Source organism: Schistocerca piceifrons, chromosome 2 (assembly GCF_021461385.2).
Source record: "Schistocerca piceifrons isolate TAMUIC-IGC-003096 chromosome 2, iqSchPice1.1, whole genome shotgun sequence".
NCBI lineage: Eukaryota > Metazoa > Arthropoda > Insecta > Orthoptera > Acrididae > Schistocerca > Schistocerca piceifrons.
Window position 1 is genome coordinate 120,833,717 of NC_060139.1, and position 20,897 is coordinate 120,854,613.

The 20,897-nt window shown below is 39.4% G+C and overlaps 1 protein-coding gene across 5 annotated transcripts in view; it reads left to right on the forward strand.

The window, feature by feature from the left end:
* Positions 1 to 20,897, forward strand: part of LOC124776586 (pumilio homolog 2) — a 592,179-nt gene that overhangs the window by 301,527 nt on the left and 269,755 nt on the right. For all 5 annotated transcript variants that reach the window (XM_047251637.1, XM_047251640.1, XM_047251639.1 and 2 more), the window contains 3 exons: positions 219 to 409; positions 8,476 to 8,618; positions 12,198 to 12,227. In XM_047251637.1, the coding sequence (XP_047107593.1) occupies positions 219 to 409; positions 8,476 to 8,618; positions 12,198 to 12,227 (364 nt within the window). The remainder of the gene's footprint in view (positions 1 to 218; positions 410 to 8,475; positions 8,619 to 12,197; positions 12,228 to 20,897) is intronic.

The window sequence follows — 20,897 nt, forward strand, 5'->3', positions numbered from 1 at the left end:
AGTTTGTATTTTATAGGTTTTAACACCGCATTGCCTCCAGTGACATTTGTGCTTATGAAGGACCCTGTTGAACAGATACAAAGCAAGCAATTTGTTGTTGTGTATGTCATTATACAGCTTACACTGAACTTCACAAACATATTCTGTTTTAATATGTCATAATTGTATTTTTATGTAATTCTTTTCATTAATTCAGCCTGTCTTTGTTCACATTGCAGATCATGCAGTTTCCCAACCCATCACTATGGTACCTAGGAGATCAGGAAGCTTTCCTGGTAGTGAAGCAGCAAATATTCTCTCCCCCCGCTCCTCAGAAACTGGTGGTTTAGGGGTCAAAATGGTAGAATACGTCCTCGGTTCTTCACCAACTGGCAAAGACCTTGAACCTCGTATGAGAGGGCTTGTGCTGGTATGTTTATGACATTACCTAAACTAGATTTCAGACACAATCCTATTATATACATATATTATGTACAGTGTGGTTGTAACTAGTTATTTCGTGAAATTGTTTAACATAACTAGCTTTTAGTAATAATATGTCTGATGTAAGCATGCTTGCTAATCCAGTTGCCAACAGGGGCAACATTAAATTTTGTTTCATAATTGTTGCTTGTTAGATATTGTATTCAGAACACAAGGACAAAAGTAATTAACTAACTGAGTAGATATATACATTTATTAGCAGCTTGCACGAAAATGGTTTCAGTGTTGTATGTAAGAATCACAATTGTGCAATTTCATAAGTGCAGTTATTTCTTTTACAGACTGATTATAAATATTCTGAGCAAAGGGGTAAATAGTGTTGAGGAGAAAATTTCACTAGTTCCTTTATGAAACCTGTTAAGTGCACACATACTGTAACATTGTAAGAAGAGAATTTGGTGAGGTATATGATATAGGTGTAGATTGAGAGACGGTCCAGGTGTTAAGTGAGTAACAGCAGCTCACAAGTTTATGCATTTAGTGGAAAATGGTTGTAAGCATGCTGACTGCATAATTTTTTCCACTGAGTCATAACAATGTCATGCGATGCCCAAGTATTGCGTATGGGACATACTGTTCATAATACATATACACAGTCGACCCTTTCAACTTAGTGTAAACACCTTAACATAGGATGATCAAATTGTTTTTACGTTCTGTGAATTGTTATATACTCATTTGAGGAACTTAACTATTTCTGTAAATCAACTATGAAAGTTATTCTGTAGACATTATCCTTGAGAATATTGAGACTAGAGTTACATAATGAGGAACATAAGCCTAACTCCTGTGTGGTGACTCAGTATGAACAGGTCAGTTGGGTCTGGAGGCCTCTAACAATCAGACAAAAATTAATTTACGTTAGCTGAATACCCAACTTCAGAATCCATTTGAGAAGAAAGTCATCTTATGGTTCAGTATTGCTGGCCTTCTAAGTGCAAATGTGGTGATTCCAGTGCCTTGTTATTAAACGTGGAGAAAGGTGGAAAAACTGGATTTGCTGCTTAGAATGATGATGAGACATGAACTGTATATATTGTTTTCATTCCTTGTTTACAATCACCACATTTTTCTTGGTTGTGTATTGACAGTGAAGTACCTTTAATTCCAAAATGTACTAAACATCGTATTTTGTTCTTAGTGCACATGTGTTAAATTCTCAACGACATTAGAGCGTTCAAGATACAGTACATCATCATTTTTTACAGGAACGCAAATGGGTTTCAAAGATGTAATGGAACTGCAGAAATACAAATGATGAAACAGTGCCCACTGCGCCCAGAGATCGCAGTTAATGACGACAACAATACGTCATCCACACCAACTTGTTTCCGTTACAGCGTAGAATGCGAAAGATAGTCCAGTGCAGTGTTTCTGTATCAAGTGCCCTCTTCCACTGATCAATGAATGTATAGCCTGCACGTCTATTAAAGTTGTGACAGATCGGTTTAAATTAACTATAAGTCAAGGTATCAGCTGCACACACTCAGCAGTGCATGGAAGTGGGCACTTGTTAATTGAGGTGCTGAAAAAGTGTGTTTTCTGCGTTATACATCATGATGCAAAGCTGCCCATGAGCTGTGACATTTGGCTGGTTGAGAGGGAAGTCTGCTAACTGCAGTCTTGTCATGCCACTAGTGCATCCACACTCTGCGGGCTTGTCTGGCTGAGGCGTTTGAGTTCGCAGATTCTCCCAGGTAACTGCGATGTCTGCTCACTGTGGCCCCTCCACAATACATGCCTGCCCTGAACAAAGGCCGTTACATTAGGGATTGGTTTATATTGGACAGGCTGACCTGTCCAGTTTGCTGGACTCTGCACTAGATGCCTCCAGGAGTGGCAAGAGCAAGTGACAGAACTCAACAAACAATGATGGATAATGTTGAAAGCTCAAATTTTTGAAGGGTATTAACACAAGTCCATTGTTGGTGTTTAACCCTAGAGCAGACGTGCTCTTCAATGTTAAATAGCAGGTGCGTGGTGTATTATGTACACACTGACAAGTAGCTATTTATTGTTATTCCTTTATGATTTATTGCAGTAATTTACATCCCATCATAGAGTGGTTACAAGTAACATTTAAGTTCATGCTTGACAATAGTTTCAACATTGGAATTATTTAGTTGGAGCTTAGTTGTCTTCGACCTCTGTTGAATGCAAACTGCTGTTTGAGAATTGTTTTTGCAAACGAAATCATTATATCTTCTTATTATTGTTGCGGTGTTATTCACTCCCTTTCCACAAATTCCGCATCTACCTTTTTTCTTCATTGGTTGCTCTTGCATACACATCTGTTGAATTTTGTAATGACACAGATACATACTAACATTATCTGGTTAGCTTGGTGTCCCTTATCTTTTGAAAAGATGGTGTTTCATGAGTTGGAAATAAAGGTTCTTTAGGTACATCCAATGTGGATGGATGTTTTTGGTTCTTTTCATTTGCTATCAGCTACCAGCCACGTTCAACAATGTATACCATACAGACATCCATTTTCTTGTCATTTGGTGCTGTTGTTGTTGTTGCGGTTGTGGTCTTCAGTCCAAGAGACTGGTTTGCTGCAGCTCTCCATGCTACACTATACTGTGCAAGCCTCTTCATCTCCTAATAACTATTGCAACCTACACTCTTCCGAAGTTGCTTAGTGTATTCATCTCTTGGTCTTCCTCTACGATTCTTACTTTCCATGCTTCCCTCCAGAACTAAATTGGTGATCCCTTGATGTCTCAGAACGTGTCTTACCAACCGATCCCTTCTTGTAGTCAAATTGTGCCACAGAGTCCTCTTCTCCCCAATCCTATTCAGTACCTCTTCATTAGTTATGTGATCTACCCATTTAATCTTCAGCATTCTTCTGTAGCACCACATTTCGAAAGCATTTTTTCTCTTCTTGTCTAAACTGTTTATCGTCCATGTGTTACTTCCATATATGGCTACACTCCATATAAATACTTTCAGATAAGATTTCCTGACACTTAAATCTGTATTCAGTGTAAACAAATTTCTCTTCTTCAGAAACGCTTTCCTTGCCGTACTCGGTCTACATTTTATATCCTTTCAACTTTTTACGATCATCAGTTATTTTGCTTCCCAAATAGCAAAACTCATCTACTACTTTAAGTGTCTCATTTTCTAATCTAATTCACTGAGCATCACCTCATTTAATTCGACTACATTTCATTATCCTCATTTCACTTCTGTTGATGTTCATCTTGTATCCTCCTTTCAAGATACTGTTCATTCCATTCAGCTGCTTTTCCAGGACCTTTGCTGTCTCTGACAGAATTACAGTGTTGTCACCAAACCTCAGTTCTTGTTTCTTCTCCGTGGATTCTAATTTCTACTCCAAATTTTTCTTTAGTTTCCTTTACTGCTTGCTCAATATACAGATTGAATAACATCGGGGATAAACTACAACCCTGTCTCACTCCTTTCTCAACCTCTGCTTTCCTATCATGCCTCTAGACTCTGCATGACTGCCAACTGGTTTCTGTACAAATTGTAAATAGCTTTTTGCTCTCTGTATTATAGCCCTGCCACCTTCAGAATTTCAAAGAGGGTATTCCAGTCAACATTGTCAAAAGATTTCTCTAAGTCTACAAATGCTAGAAACATAGGTTTGCCTTTCCTTAACCTATCATCTAAGATAAGCCATAGGGTCAGTATTGCCTCGCGTCTTCCAACGTTTCTATGGAATCCAAACTGATCCTTCCCAAGGTCGGCCTCTACCATTTTTCCATCTGTCTGTAAAGAATTTGTGTTAGTATTTTGCAACCGTGATTTATTAAACTGATAGTTCAATAATTTTCACACTTACCAATGCCTGCTTTCTTTGGCATTGGAATCATTATATTCTTCTTGAAGTCTGAGGGTATTTTGCCTGGCTCACACATATTGCTCACCATCTGTAAGAGTTTTGCCATGGTTGGCTCTCCCAAGGCTATCAGTAGTTCTAATGGATTGTTGTCTCCTCCTGGTTCCTTGTTTCGATTTAACGTCTTTCAGTGCTGTGTCAGATTCTTCTTGCAGTATCATTTCTCCCATTTCCTCTTCATTTATGTCCTCTTTCATTTCCATAATATTGCCCTCAAGTACATAGCTCTTGTATAGACCCTCCGTATATTCCTTCTACCTTTCTGCTTTCCCTTCTTTGATTAGGATGGGTCTCCATCTGAGCTCTTGATATTCATACAGGTGGTTCTCTTTTCTGCAAAGGTCTCTTTAATTTTCCTGTAGGCAGTATCGATCTTAGCCTAGTGATATATGCTTCTACACCCTTACATTTGTTCTCTAGCAATCCCTGCTTAGCCATTTTGCACTTGTCGATCTCATTTTTGAGAAGTTTGTATTCCTTTTTGGCTGCTTCATTTACTGCATTTTTGTATTTTCTCCTGTCATTAATTAAATGCAATATCTCTTCGTTGCCTAAGGATTTCTACTAGACCTTGTCTTTTTACCTATTTGTTTCTCTGCTGCCTTCACTATGCCATCTCTCAAAGCTACCCATTCTTCTTCTACTGTGTTTCATTTCCCCAGTTTTATCAGTCGTTCCCAAATGCTGTCTCTGAAACTCTGTACAACCTCTTGTTCTTTCAGTTTATCCAGGTCCCATCTCCTTAATATCCTGCCTTTCTTCAGTTTTAATCTACAATTCATAACCAATAAATTGTGGTCACAGTCCACAACTACCCATGGAAATGTCGTACAATTTAAAACCTCGTTCCTAAATATGTCCTACCATTATATAATCTGTCTGAAACCTTCCAGTGTCTCCAGGCCTCTTCAAAGTGTACAATCTTCTTTCATGATTCTTAAACCAAGTGTTAGCTATGATAAAGTTATGCCCTGTGCAAAATTCTACCAGTCAGCTTCCCCTTTCATTCCTTACCCCCGGTCCACATTCACCTACTACTTTTACTTCTCTTCCTCTTTCTCTTCCTTTTCCTCTTCCTTCTCTTTCTCTTCCTTTTCCTACAGTCATGTTCCAGTCCCCCCGGACTATTAAATTTTTATCTTTCTTAACTATCTGAATAATTTATTTTATCGCATCATACATTTGTTCAATCTCTTCATCATCTGCATAGTTAGTTGTCATATAAACTTGTACTACTGTGGTAGGTGTGGGCTTTGTGTCTATCTTGGCTGCAATAATGCATTCACTATGCTGTTTGTAGTAGCTTATGCGCATTCCTATTTTTTTTTTATACATTATTAAACCCACTCCTGCATTACCCTGTATTCACCTGACCAGAAGCCTTGTTCCTCCTGCAACCGTACTTCACTAAGTCCCACTATATCTAACCAACCTATCCATTTCCCTTTTTAAATTTTCTAACCTACCTGCCCGATTAAGGGATCTGACATTCTACGCTTCGATTTGTAGAATGCCAGTTTTGTTTCTCTTGATAATGATGTCCTCCAGAGTAGTCCCCACCCGGAGATCTGAATGGGGGACTATTTTACCTCTGGAATACTTTACCCAAGAGGGTACAGTAAAGCTGCATGCCCGTGGGATAAATTTCAGCTGTAGTTTCCCCTTGCTTTCAGCCGTTTGCAGTACCAGCACAACAAGGCTGTTTTGGTTGATGTTACAAGGCCAGATCAGTCACTCATAAAGTCCGTTGCCCCTGCAGCTACTGAAAACGCTGCTGCCCCTCTTTAGGATTCACACATTTGTCTGGTCTCATCAGATTCCTCTCCATCATGGTTTCACCTACGGTACGGCTATCTGTGTCGCTGAGGCATGCAAGCCTACTCACCAACCTCTTGTGGTTCGTGGGGTACTGCATATTTATTGCACATTGGGTCAGCAGTATAAAACCCACCCTTTGTCGTATTATTATCTAATATATAATGTAAGGTTTCTTTGTATCCTCCTGTACTGTTCCTTCATTGTGCATTGTGGAAGTGAGTACCATACATTTGTTACATTTAGGTACATACTGTACTTTTGTAATTTATTTCTGGTATCTAAAAACTTCTGAACTGAGTTCTCTCTTCATTCTTGTTGGGCAGCAACTCGGATGAAATTTATTTTTCATCCTTTCTAAGAGTTCATATATAAAAGATTTTGTTTTGCCGCAGAGAGAGAGAGAGAGAGAGAGAGAGAGAGAGAGAGAGAGCGAGGGCTAGTATACCAGTTATCTGTTCTCACTTTCGTATTTATGCCTGTTAATCAGCTCTGTTAGTCTACACACAATGTCAAATGGTTCATTAGAAACACAAAATAGTTCTTTTGGCTCTTTGCCACAATACACTTCCAACTAACCAGTGTTTAACATCACTCAGAGCAAATATTCTGATGACATATTCAGCTGATTTGTTGTCAGTGTATTGTATGGAGCTGCAACCACCTCGGAATGCTTCTAGTTTCTTGTCAGTAGTAACATGTTCTCAAAGATTTTAACTGATCATGCAGTTTTCCACAAATGCATACAGAATGCTCCCAATAGCAACTAACCTATGTTTTGCATCTCATATCCTTAGTTTCTTTAGCACCAAACCTACTACTCTCAGAAGCAACAAAAATATCTTGTAACTAATGCAGGATCTCTAAACAATCATTCCTGTTCCATCATTTCACCAAAATTACGATGAATTTATGTGGTTTTCAGCCTTGAGGCCAGTCAAATAAAGTATGACTAATACTCCCGAAACATCAATTTGATCTGTCATCTTAGCATCCCTATCTTCTTGCCTATTTCTATGAATGAATACATTCATAAAATGCTAAAGTTCGTCTTTCATATCTATACTTACAATTAAATTGTTTTTACAATATTGTATGCTACAATTTTAGGGCCTGGAAAGATATTGAATTTTTTTTTTCCCTCACTGGTACACAAGATGTCTTTCTATGCATATCTATTTTATTTGTTGTCCCCTACCAAAAAATATACAATCTTTAGTATCAAAGATAAGTTCTCGTCACACTCAATTTCAATCACTATTGTGATCACCTGGTAATATCATTTGATCTTCTCTACTAGAAAACAAATCATCAATATCTCCTCAGTCGTCGTCTTCCCTAAGCATCTCTAAAAGAATCCGTTCTAATTCCTCCTCTGTCAAGTATTTTGTGGCATGAAAAATAGAAACAGAACTACTGTTATCATATAATGCAGTATAAGTCTGTAGAATATACTGCTCTTCTTCTTCTTTTTCTTCTTCTTCTTCTTCTTCTTCTTCTTCTTCCCCATGTGGCTTCATGTAAATGTAAAAGACATAATTCTGACAATTCGAAATTTTAAGTTGCAGGAATAACTTACCGTTACCCTTGACTTGTTGATGCTGTTGCGTGTGACCTGTTGATTCATTTGCCTTGCTTAACTAAACATAAGCTAAACAATGACCAGAAAGGTGTCAGCAATTACAAGGCTTGGCATTTTTCCAGTAGAGGACAGATGATTACTGTGGTTTATAAAATACACCAGTGTGCCCCCACTATGGTTAATACAACAAACCAATAGTGAAAAACTCAAATGATCATGCTGTTTTGTTTGGAAAAGTTCTGGTTAGGTTTCAGGTGTAGGCTTATTTTAGTGTACGGTAGTTAACACAGTACCCGTTTCAGCTCCAATAGGCACAACATAAACTGTCTTCCACACACACACACACACACACACACACACACACACACACGGTGTGTATATGCCAGTTTGTGTTTAGCAGAGAATAGATGTGGCTGTAATGCTGATGTCGGTGTACCCTTTCATTTTTTCATTAGTGAATCTTGAAATGGTTCATGACCCTTCTACGAACACTACTGCTCCTATGCCTGCGTTGAATGATTGAATTACATAACCGAGCAAGATGGCTATTTTATTAAGGCATTAGGATCTTCACGAGTTGTCGGCTTAAGTGGACTTGTTTTGATGGAAGTAGTGTCATTTTTGACCTTGTATTAAGTTTCTAATTCTAGAAATTATATTTTATTGCTAGATTGATAAAGATTGTTTAGTTTGGTCACAAGGATATTCAATTTCTTTTTAGAATCCAAATGACAGTGAAAAGAAAGAAAAAGATAAAGCCCCGTCTCCATTTGAAGCAGGCAAGAAGGACGTTGAAAATGGGAACAACCCACAGCCTAATGGAATCGTACAGAATGGACTTGGAGACGATGACAAAGGATTTAAGTAAGTATCATAATATTGGCTGGGGAAGATAAGTATGTGTAGAAAGGCATTTTTCTATTGTTACACACATAGGATTGTGTCCTCTTATGTTTTTACTATTTCTTTGTTCAGTTTTGTTTTTTTTGGTCCTCATATTAATGATATCAGTTTTTTAATAATTTTGTGATCTTCAAGTTATTATGGAACAGACAATTTTTCTCGAAAACTTCATTCATATCTGGTTCAGATTGCAAAATTGTAGGATGGATTAACTGCAAAGATGTATGTAAGTAAAAAATGTTTTGCAGGTACATAGAATAATTTTTGGTAACTCTTTTCTTGATTAGTATATGCAGTAAAATCTCTGAGTATTCTTCTTTCTTCCAGTGCTACCATGAAAATTTCGTTTGTATTTGAAATTTCTGCTGTTTTCATACGAGCTTATTTTTACTGATTGGTGCATAATGTTAAATCAAGGCCACACAGTGTACATCTGCATGTTATAAAGAATGCTTTGTAAAAAAACAAGATTTCCATAATGGCAAATGTTTTCTGCTTCAAACACAGTCTAAAGTGAAATACTCTGCTGTGTTCACAGCTTCCATATTACGTCACTACACATGTATTACTGTAGATATGCTTTCATCTGCTGGATTGAGAACACATTAATCCATATTATATTGAAGACCTCATATTATCTCCATTAAGTTTCTTCTTTTTGCTGTTGTTTTTTCTATGATGATCATCTTTCTGGCTGTAACATGAAAATGGCGAGCCATCCAGTATTTTAGTGAATTTTGAAGTGTGTATTTTGAAAAATGTAAGCATAAACATCAGATTCAGTAACAAAACAGCTTTACTGCAGGACTCTACATCAGTCCTAATAGAGCTTGGAGTCCATCAAGAGGCTCCCAATATGAACTTTGATCAGTCAACTACAGCTTTTTTGTTCCCCATTCAGCTGCACTTAGTTCCATTTGCCATTGTTCCATTTGCAATAAAGTATGTGCATTATATCCAAGAAATGATTTTTGATTAATTTGTAAATGCTATAAACTTTTTCATGTGTTGTGTGAAGTGAAAAACATGTTGTATTGACAAGCTAATATGGTACGGAATGTAACTCTTGCTACAGATATTGCCTGCCAGCTTTTTTTGTATGTACTATGACATTTATTAGATTCGCTAGCTCTTACTAAACTGAATGTACAGATTGAAAGAGAGAATCCTGAGAGTCCATCAGATATCTATACATGTATTAACCACTCAATACTCTTCGTTTCTGCCTTCTTCATTACGACTTTCATTCCACAATTTGTTTTATTGTTATTCTTCTTCCTTATCAGTGAGATAATCTTTGCCATTAACAGGGTTAAATACATTGTATTACTAATTTCTTTGTGTAATCATGATAGCAATCAACATAATATAATTCAGACTAAGGCTGGTATTACACTAGGAAATTTCTTTGTCAAAGATTTGATCAAAGATGTGATCAAATATTCGTCAAATATATTTGACAAAGATCTTTGATGTGGCACTACAAAGGGGGTATTTTACACTGTCATCATATTTTTTGTCAAAGTTCAAGATGGTTGACAACAACTACTTGTTATTAAACAACAACAACAACTTGTTATTAAACAACAACAACAACAACAAAAACTTGTTATTAACTGCAGCAGTTGCATGTACCACAATTGCACTATTTGCACATGCGGAAGAGAAGAAGGGGGGGGAAAAGGAAACGTACCTGTGTGAAGCCGTGGGTTTTACGACGATACGATAAAAGCATTCAACAAAATTTGTTATGTGAGCTTATAGTGGAGGAAGTCAAGTTATACATCAATTACTTAAGAATGGATGAGCATACATTTCTGTATGTTCTCAGTGAAGTGTGTCCTCATATCACAAAGCACAATACTCACTTAAGAACTGCTATATCTGTAGAAGACAGGCTCACTTTAACACTCCAATTCCTATCTACAGGAGATAGTTAGGTTAGGTTAGGTCAGTTCTCCAAACTTCTTAATCTGTTTTTGTATTCAAGTTGTAAAACACCTTATCAACTTCACACATCTCTATTAATTTTGTAGTCGTTGGTACACACCAATTGTATTTACTGGCAATGTTTATAAAAACACTACAGATGACAGAACACTGCAGCGATGTTAGCACTCCACATGGTAACATGTCACATTGCAGTGAACGGAAGGCAAGTGACTACTTTGATCAAATGTACAGCGAGGCCCCCAGATTTGATCAAATATTTGACGACATTTGACAAAGTTCCCTATTAAGCCATCAAATTTCTTTGACAAAGATATTGGACAAAGAAATTTGATAGTGTAATACCGGCCTAAGAAACACTCGTCTACTTTCTTATGTTAATGGACTGATGAGGCGAAGCATTATGACCACAGCCAGCTAGTGTGAAATTGAATGGCACCTAGTGGCTTTGCAGGCATAAGGTACAGTAAGGAAAGTACTGGCATATAAACAGAGCAGATGTATGGGGAATCTTTCTAATCATCATGGGCCACAAATAGTGGAAATCACTGACATGCAAAGAGTAGATTGTTATGGACTGATACTTGCGAACAAGCGTCCCAGATATGGCTAAACTATTTGACTGTTTGCGGGCTACTGTCATGAGAATCTGTGGAAAGTAATTGAAGGATCGTGAAATGACAAATAGGTAACAAAGTGTTGGACATTCACACCACTTCATAAATGTGGAGGTCAGAGGTTTGCTTAATCTGTAAATTAGGATAGACAGGCATCTAATAACAGAGTATTATGCTGAGTGTCAGATCACACCATTTAGCTCATATTATTGAATTTGGAGCTGTGCAGCTCCCCTACATGTTCCAATGTTAACTCAATGATGTCAATTAAGACTGAAATGGGCATGGCGTAATTGAAATTAAACTGTGAATTGATGGAAATTTTTCATGTAGTCACATTTCTAAATATACCTGGGCTATCATGGTGTCCAGATAAGTCATCATCCAGGTGTGGCTGATTGAAACGTGCGCCACACCACAAGTATAGGCCAATGGGAACAGAATTACGTAGTATTCACCCAGGTTTGAATAAGACCTGTGGGGGCAACAGAAGGCACCATGATGACAGTGGAATATGTGAACACTATTGCAGATGTGCATTACTTCATGCTTGATGTCAGTACTGCCTATGACAGCACGTTTCAGCACGATAACTGCTGTGTCTAAGGCCCAGAATTGTGTGTGTTAAGAGGAGCACGATTGTGGAATCAGTTTGATGTCGTGGCCACCGTGTTCACCTGATCTGAATCTAGCAGCACACATCTGGGATGACAAGGGTTATTAGCTTGGTGCACACAAACTCCTAGCCTGTAATTTATGGAAATTATGTGACCTCTGCATAGATGTCCAATGCTACTTACCTTCGGGAACCTACCAAGGACTTGTTGAATCAATGCCATGCAGGGTCACTGTGGTTTTGTGTTCTACAGTTGAATCAATGTCTATTAAGCAGCAAGTGATAAAGTTTTGGCTAATCATTGTGTGTATGTAGTAAGTATGTACTTTTCCTTAACTGTTGCTCTTTCTTTTACAGGTACAACAAGGACCAGTACTCATTAGCAAGGTGAGATGAAATTTCCAAAATGGAAAATACAATGAAAATACTGTGGTATGAAGATAATCTTAATTTTTATTGAAAGTATCAGTAATATTTATGTATTGATTTATGTAGTTCTCACTTGAGAGTGTAGTAACATGAACTATGTTGCATTTTCTTGTTGGAGACTATCAGTTCTCTTTTGTTCCAAGCATAAGGCTTGTAAGAAAATGTCATATTTTCTCTATATGTAAACTGCATTGCAGCGTTGTCCAGAAACAGCCATAATTAGCTCCTTTTTCTTTTTAATTATGCATGCACCTGTTTTCTTTCAAAGAAAATTCTGTAGTGCAAGATTCACTACAGTGTAATGATTAAGCAGGTGATACTTGTAAGATTTTCTTCACAGTAGGCACCACAGTAAAAAATTTATTAAAAGAAATGGAGAAATGTCACCACCTTACTACTTGTGATGGTGTAACTTGCCAACTAGAAGATCCAGCACGCCTATTTAATTGGAGCACATTACTAATGTTGTTCTAAACCACTGGTTGTCCACAACAGTTGGTAATCTTCTTTTTGTATTACCCATCCAGCCAGTTTCTTTCTTTAACAGTATTCATCCAGTATTCTAATTAATCTTGCACACTTAAAATTAATTCAATTGCATAGATAAATAGTTGAGTCTGGGACATCGGCCAGGAAGTTTCACACATAAAAGACATAGAATTTTGCAGGTTTTTATAGCCAGCAGCTTGTTCTTGTGGCAGCAATTTTTAAGCATGAGGAAGAGGGACGAAGGAAAAGGACTGCCGAGGTTTAGGAAGTGGAAAGAATTCCATTACCCTCCCTACCTCCTAAACCTCGGTATTCTTTTTCCTTCATTCCTCTCCCTTTCTTTTCATACCTTTCTGTCAGGAGTAGAAGCCACTGGCTCCAAAAACTTGTGCATTTCCATATCTGTTATGTGTTTTCTCCTGCCACTGCTAGGCCAATAGTCCTCTTTCCTTTTCTCTCTCTCTTTTTTTCCGCCAATTACATTACATTTTCAGACATTGATTATTTTTGTCTGGGCATGCTGGAAAGTAATGCCTCCGAATCATATATGTAAAAACTCAAAAGTATTTTTAATGAAACAAACGTTATTAACATTAGACATCTGTCTTCTTCATGTCTACATAATTATTTTCAGTGAACACAGCAGCTGCTTCTTCATTTATTCAAAAGTAAAAGTTTTGTCAAATTACAGTCTTTCTGTGGCTGACACTGCATTTGTTTATATCATTATGGTAGAAAGTTTGCCTTTGTTCATGGAGCCACAATCACACCTCTGCTTATACCACTTCATCGCAAGCAAAGTGAAGTCTCTGAAAGTGTTCTTTAAGTTTCGGGAATGGGTGAATATTGGATGGAGCCAAGTCAGGAGGATGATCGAAGTCAGTGAACCCAAGGTGTCAGATTGTTTCAGATGCCACAGCACTCGTTTGTAGTGTGGCATTGTCATGCTGAAGGAGAGGGTACTCCATGTGTGGATGAACTCTTTGAATTTGAAACACTATTGCAGCATGCCCTCATATTAAAATTAATTCAGTTAGTTAATAAACTTTTTATGTAACAATCTATACAATATCTCATATAACATTTTATTGTGCATTGTATGACAGCAGTTGCTTCTTCATTTGTTCTAATGTACAAGATTTTTCAAATTATGGTCTTTCTGTGGTTGACAGTGTATATTTACACATTACTTTGTACTTCGGTTCAGAGCTATGAGTGGTTAAACTTCCTTCGCCCTATTTTAATGGAGTATTGTAGCCTTGTGATTGGACTTTAGCCGTTTGTATTAATTATCCATTGTGCATTTTTTATTACTGTACACCAGTGAGTGTCTGCGCTTAAACAGGTGTTAATATAATAGAGGGGAACATTCCACGTGGGAAAAATATATCTAAAAAGAAAGATGATGAAACTTACCAACCAAAAGCGCTGGCAGGTCGATAGACACACAAACAAACACAAACATACACACAAAATTGTAGCTTTCGCAACCAATGGTTGCCTCGTCAGGAAAGAGGGAAGGAGAAGGAAAGACAAAAGGATATGGGTTTTAAGGGAGAGGGTAAGGAGTCATTCCAATCCCGGGAGCGGAAAGACTTACCTTAGGGGGAAAAAAGGACAGGTATACACTCGTACACACACACATATCCATCCACACATACACAGACACAAGCAGACATTTGTAAAGGCAAAGAGTTTGGGCAGAGATGTCAGTCGGGGCGGATGTACAGAGGCAAAGATGAAGTTGAAAGACAGGTGAGGTATGAGCGGCGGCAAATTGAAATTAGAAATTAGCGGAGATTGAGGCCTGGCGGATAGCGAGAAGAAAGGATATGCTGAAGGGCAAGTTCCCATCTCCGGAGTTCTGACAGGTTGGTGTTAGTGGGAAGTATCCAGATAACCCGGACAGTGTAACACTGTGCCAAGATGTGCTTGCCGTGCACCAAGGCATGTTTAGCCACAGGGTGATCCTCATTACCAACAAACACTGTCTGCCTGTGTCCATTCATGCGAATGGACAGTTTGTTGCTGGTCATTCCCACATAGAACGCTTCACAGTGTAGGCAGGTCAGTTGGTAAATCACGTGGGTGCTTTCACACGTGGCTCTGCCTTTGATCGTGTACACCTTCCGGGTTACAGGACTGGAATAGGTGGTGGTGGGAGGGTGCATGGGACAGGTTTTACACCGGGGGCGGTTACAGGGGTAGGAGCCAGAGGGTAGGGAAGGTGGTTTGGGGATTTCATAGGGATGAACTAAGAGGTTGCGAAGGTTAGGTGGACGGCGGAAAGACACTCTTGGTGGAGTGGGGAGGATTTCATGAAGGATGGATCTCATTTCAGGGCAGGATTTGAGGAAGTTGTATCCCTGCTGGAGAGCCACATTCAGAATCTGATCCAGTCCCGGAAAGTATCCTGTCACAAGTGGGGCACTTTTGGGGTTCTTCTGTGGAAGGTTCCGGGTTTGAGGAGATGAGGATGTGGCTCTGGTTATTTGCTTCTGTACCAGGTCGGGAGGGTAGTTACGGGATGCAAAAGCTGTTTTCAGGTTGTTGGTGTAATGGTTCAAGGATTCCGGACTGGAGCAGATTCGTTTGCCACGAAGACCTAGGCTGTAGGGAAGGGACCGTTTGATGTGGAATGGGTGGCAGCTGTCATAATGGAGGTACTGTTGCTTGTTGGTGGGTTTAATGTGGACGGACGTGTGAAGCTGGCCATTGGACAGGTGGAGGTCAACGTCAAGGAAAGTGGCATGGGATTTGGAGTAGGACCAGGTGAATCTGATGGAACCAAAGGAGTTAAGGTTGGAGAGGAAATTCTGGAGTTCTTCTTCACTGTGAGTCCAGATCACGAAAATGTCATCAATAAATCTGTACCAAACTTCGGGTTGGCAGGCCTGGGTAACCAGGAAGGCTTCCTCTAAGCGACCCATGAATAGGTTGGCATACGAGGGGGCCATCCTGGTACCCATGGCTGTTCTCTTTAATTGTTGGTATGTCTGGCCTTCAAAAGTGAAGAAGTTGTGGGTCAGGATGAAGCTGGCTAAGGTAATGAGGAAAGAGGTTTTAGGTAGGGCGGCAGGTGATCGGCGTGAAAGGAAGTGCTCCATCGCAGCGAGGCCCTGGACATGCGGAATATTTGTGTATAAGGAAGTGGCATCAATGGTTACAAGGATGGTTTCCGGGGGTAACAGACTGGGTAGGGATTCCAGGCGTTTGAGAAAGTGGTTGGTGTCTTTGATGAAGGATGGGAGACTGCATGTAATGGGTTGAAGGTGCTGATCTACGTAGGCAGAGATGCGTTCGGTGGGGGCTTGGTAACCAGCTACAATGGGACGGCCGGGATGATTGGGTTTGTGAATTTTGGGAAGAAGGTAGAAGGTAGGGGTGCGGGGTGTTGGTGGGGTCAGGAGGTTGATGGAATCGGGTGAAAGGTTTTGTAGGGGGCCTAAGGTTCTGAGGATTCCTTGAAGCTCCGCCTGGACATCAGGAATGGGATTGCCTTGGCAAACTTTGTAAGTAGTGTTGTCTGAAAGCTGACGCAGTCCCTCAGCCACATACTCCCGACGATCAAGTACCACAGTTGTGGAACCCTTGTCCGCCGGAAGAATGACGCTGGATCGGTCAGCCTTCAGATCACGGATAGCCTGGGCTTCAGCAGTGGTGATGTTGGGAGTAGGATTAAGGTTTTTTAAGAAGGATTGAGAGGCAAGGCTGGAAGTCAGAAATTCCTGGAAGGTTAGGAGAGGGTGATTTTGAGGAAGAGGAGGTGGGTCCCGCTGTGACGGAGGACGGAACTGTTCCAGGCATGGTTCAATTTGGATAGTGTCTTGGGGAGTTGGATCATTAGGAGTAGGATTAGGATCATTTTTCTTCGTGGCAAAGTGATATTTCCAGCAGAGAGTACGGGTGTAGGACAGTAAATCTTTGACGAGGGCTGTTTGGTTAAATCTGGGAGTGGGGCTGAAGGTGAGGCCTTTGGATAGGACAGAGGTTTCGGATTGGGAGAGAGGTTTGGAGGAAAGGTTAACTACTGAATTGGGGTGTTGTGGTTCCAGATTGCGTTGATTGGAATTTTGAGGTTTTGGAGGGAGTGGAGCTGGAAGTGGGAGATTGAGTAGATGGGAGAGACTGGGTTTGTGTGCAATGAGAGGAGGTTGAGGTTTGCTGGAAAGGTTGTGAAGGGTGAGTGAGTTGCCTTTCCGGAGGTGGGAAACCAGGAGATTGGATAGTTTTTTAAGGTGGAGGGTGGCATGCTGTTCTAATTTGCGGTTGGCCTGTAGGAGGATGCTCTGAACAACAGGTGTGGATGTGGGAGAGGAAAGATTGAGGATTTTTATAAAGGATAGGAGTTGATGGGCGTGTTGATTGGCTGAGTGGATGTGTAGGTGAAGGATTAGGTGGGTGAGGGCAATGGATTGTTTGGTTTGGAACTGGTATAGGGACTGATGGAAAGAAGGGTTGCAGCCAGAGATGGGAACTTTAAGTGTGAGGCCTTTGGGGGTGATGCCAAATGTCAGACAAGCCTGAGAAAATAAAATATGGGAGTGTAATCTGGCTAGGGCGAAGGCATGTTTGCGGAGGGAATGTAAATAAAACTTAATGGGGTCGTTGTGAAGGTGTTGTGAGGGTGACATGGTACTAGAAGGTGGAAAGTGGAACACGAGGCTGAAATGAAAATGAAAATAAATATGAAAAAATATATGGGGAGAGATACAGGTAAAATTAGAAAGCAAATGGAGATCTGGTGTGAAAAAAGGCGAAAAAGGGTTGGTTAGGGCTGGGCTATGTTGATCCTGTGGTGAACTTGCGTAGGTAGATAATGATGTGCATGAAGGTTAGGTGGTTGTGTTGCCGCCAAAACACGTTAAAGGGTGGAGAAATTCGGGAAAATTTCGAAAAAACTACGTGAGGATGTATTAAAAGGAGTGGTTTGGTGGTGGCAGATTATGGAAATGAAGCTAACAATTGTTTGATGAAGAAATAATGACGTTAAAACCTGTGGGAAGCGGCTAAAAATGATCGGTGATGTGAGAAAAACGGAAATGGAAATAAAGCAAAAGTTATTAAAACTGCCGAAAGGGTTGTTTAATAGCTAAAAGGAACTGTTTGTGGACTGGAAACGGTGGATTTTATAGCAGCAAAGCGGAAAAAAAAAAAAAAAAAAAAAATTTTTTTGTTATGGTTTCGAAGTGATTTACGTATTATTACGTATTATTGAGTGTATATCGACGGGATAAAATTGTATACTGGATTACGGTAAAAAAGGAGAAGGTGAATAGAAAGTGAAACTGCTGGCAAAAACAGGAGGAGGAAATAAGACGACAGAAAAGACTTCGAAATGTAACAGTGACAATAACAATAACGATAACAATAACAAACGTGATTGTTGGCTTCAAATTAATGATATGAATATAATAGAGGGAAACATTCCACGTGGGAAAAATATATCTAAAAAGAAAGATGATGAAACTTACCAAACAAAAGCGCTGGCAGGTCGATAGACACACAAACAAACACAAACATACACACAAAATTGTAGCTTTCGCAACCAATAGTTGCCTCGTCAGGAAAGAGGGAAGGAGAAGGAAAGACAAAAGGATATGGGTTTTAAGGGAGAGGGTAAGGAGTCATTCCAATCCCGGGAGCGGAAAGACTTACCTTAGGGGGAAAAAAGGACAGGTATACACTCGTACACACACACATATCCATCCACACATACACAGACACAAGCAGACATTTGTAAAGGCGAAGAGTTTGGGCAGAGTTTGCCAGAGCATTAATGTTTACACCCATCCCCTATTATGTTGCAACAAATAAGCAGAAATTGTTTACTTTCTTTATGTTTGGTTCATCTGGATTACCATTGCAAAATCTAATGTTGCTGTAGAAGGATAACCATTTGCTCCTAAGTTTGTCATCAAATGACAGTTTTGTTAGAGGAGCTGTCATTACTGTAATCAAACTAGTTTGTGAATTTTTTCACCTCCAAGGACATTTCGTTGTTGATTATGTATTGAATAGATTTCTGCATTGGTGCTTTAATGATCATAAACCGTGTCATTTAAACAGAATGCAGTTAGTGCATTTTGATCTTTGTGTGTATTATTAGCATTCACCTGTGTTGGTGTGTGACAGAATACATAATGTACTAAGATTTAGTTAATGCGAGGGAAACATACACGCTTAGGTTCTACTCCACTGGGATATTTTGCAATAAAATGATTGTGCAGTAATGAAATGGTTACTCTGGCAAGGTAATGAACTTGCCTCTCGAGAATGTACTATTAACACACAACTTACCTTCCTCCATGATTCCTCTACATTTTGTACAGGGGTTGTAATGATAATTAGAGAAATTATATCGTGCTCAGTAGTATAGGGATAACAGTTTCCTTCTAGCATCTGTAGACTGAAATGTTATGTTGGTGCACCAAGTGTAGTATAAAGTATTCTCCATTCACAATTCTGTGACTTCCAGATATCTGTCTGCATTTAGATGACATATCCACCCCAAAGTCTTTGACACTGATGAAATCTAGTCATTACTTCAATTTAAATTGGTCAAAAATTGGAAATAGCCATTCTCACTTCAGTATTTAATGACTGTTTACAAAGAAATCTTCGAGCATTTGAAGAAGAATCCAGTTAGTGATAAAGAGGATCAGGCAGTGATTAAACTGCTGGCCTCATGTTTGGGAAACTAAGATTGAAATTGCTGCCACACTTCAGATTTGTTGTGTTTTACCTATATTGCTTAATGCTATAGTTGATTTCCTGTTTGTCCTTTTCAGTATGCGTTCATGCTCCATTTCGAGTGACCTCAATGGTGTTGGGTAGTGTTATAGTTTTCCTTACTTCTTCCAAATAGTAATGAAAGAAGGAGGAAAGAAGGGTAGCAAGCGTTTCTACGTTTAATTAATTCTTTAACTTCTTCCTTAACAGTGTATGCCACAGTTAGGAGGAACTAGAGAAAAGATGAGCTCATTGTGCTGCATAGTGAAGCACTTTCAAATTCTCTTTATCAGTTTAGCTTAGAGGCATTATTTGCCTGACACCTTATTTCATCATCAAATGCAAACCGTGTTTTATACGCAGCTGACACTTCTTACAAGGGAGCCTCCCCATCGCACCCCCCTCAGATTTAGTTATAAGTTGGCACAGTGGATAGGCTTTGAAAAACTGAACACAGATCAATCGAGAAAACAGGAAGAAGTTGTGTGGAACTATGAAAAAAATAAGCAAAATTACGTCGGCACGGTAGCTCAGCATGTTCGGTCAGAGGGTTACGTGCCCTCTGTAATTAAAAAAAAAAAAAAAAAAAAAAACTGAGTTCATCAGTCAACAACGAACTTGAACGGATGTCTTACGACGTCTGCCCCGAGCAGATGCAACGAACAAAGGCGAACAGAATGAGATTTAAAAAAAAAAAAAATAATAATAATAATAAAAATAAATGGTCAGCGTGAGCAGCTGCAGAATAAGAGGCCCGTGATTAAAGTTTTCCCTCAAGTGAAAAATTTTAATTTTTTTATTTTCAGACAATTATTACCTGTCCGTCCGTCCGTCCGATGCGAGGTAACTGCGCCATAGTATGGGGACGCTACACCTAAACAAACATCGAAAGACATGTCAGTTGACTACAGCGCACAGAAGAGGGAGTATTCCTGCTAACGAGGCTCCCTGACTGGCAGTTAACTGTTCGCTACTTTGGACGAGAGTGCATTAAATACGTGAGATGTATTCCGTGGGCAATATGACTCCAGCAAATATAGCGGACGGACGGACAGATAATAATTGTCTAAAAATAAAAAATTAAAATTTTTCACTCGAGGGAGGATTTGAACCAAGGACCTCTCGTTCCGCAGCTCCTCACGCTGACCACGGGACCACGGAGCTCTTCGTCTCAAAATATACTTAATGTCGCATATCTTCCACATAGACTACTCAGTTTGTATATTTTGCTTATTTTTTTCATAGCTCCACACAATTTGTTCCTGTTTTCTCGATAGATCTGTGTTCAGGTTTTCAAGACCTATCAACTGTGCCAATTTATAACTAAAACTGAGGGGGGTGCGATGGGGAGGTTCCCTTGTTAGCATCACCAACTTGATGTTGTTGTTGTTGTGGTCTTCAGTCCTG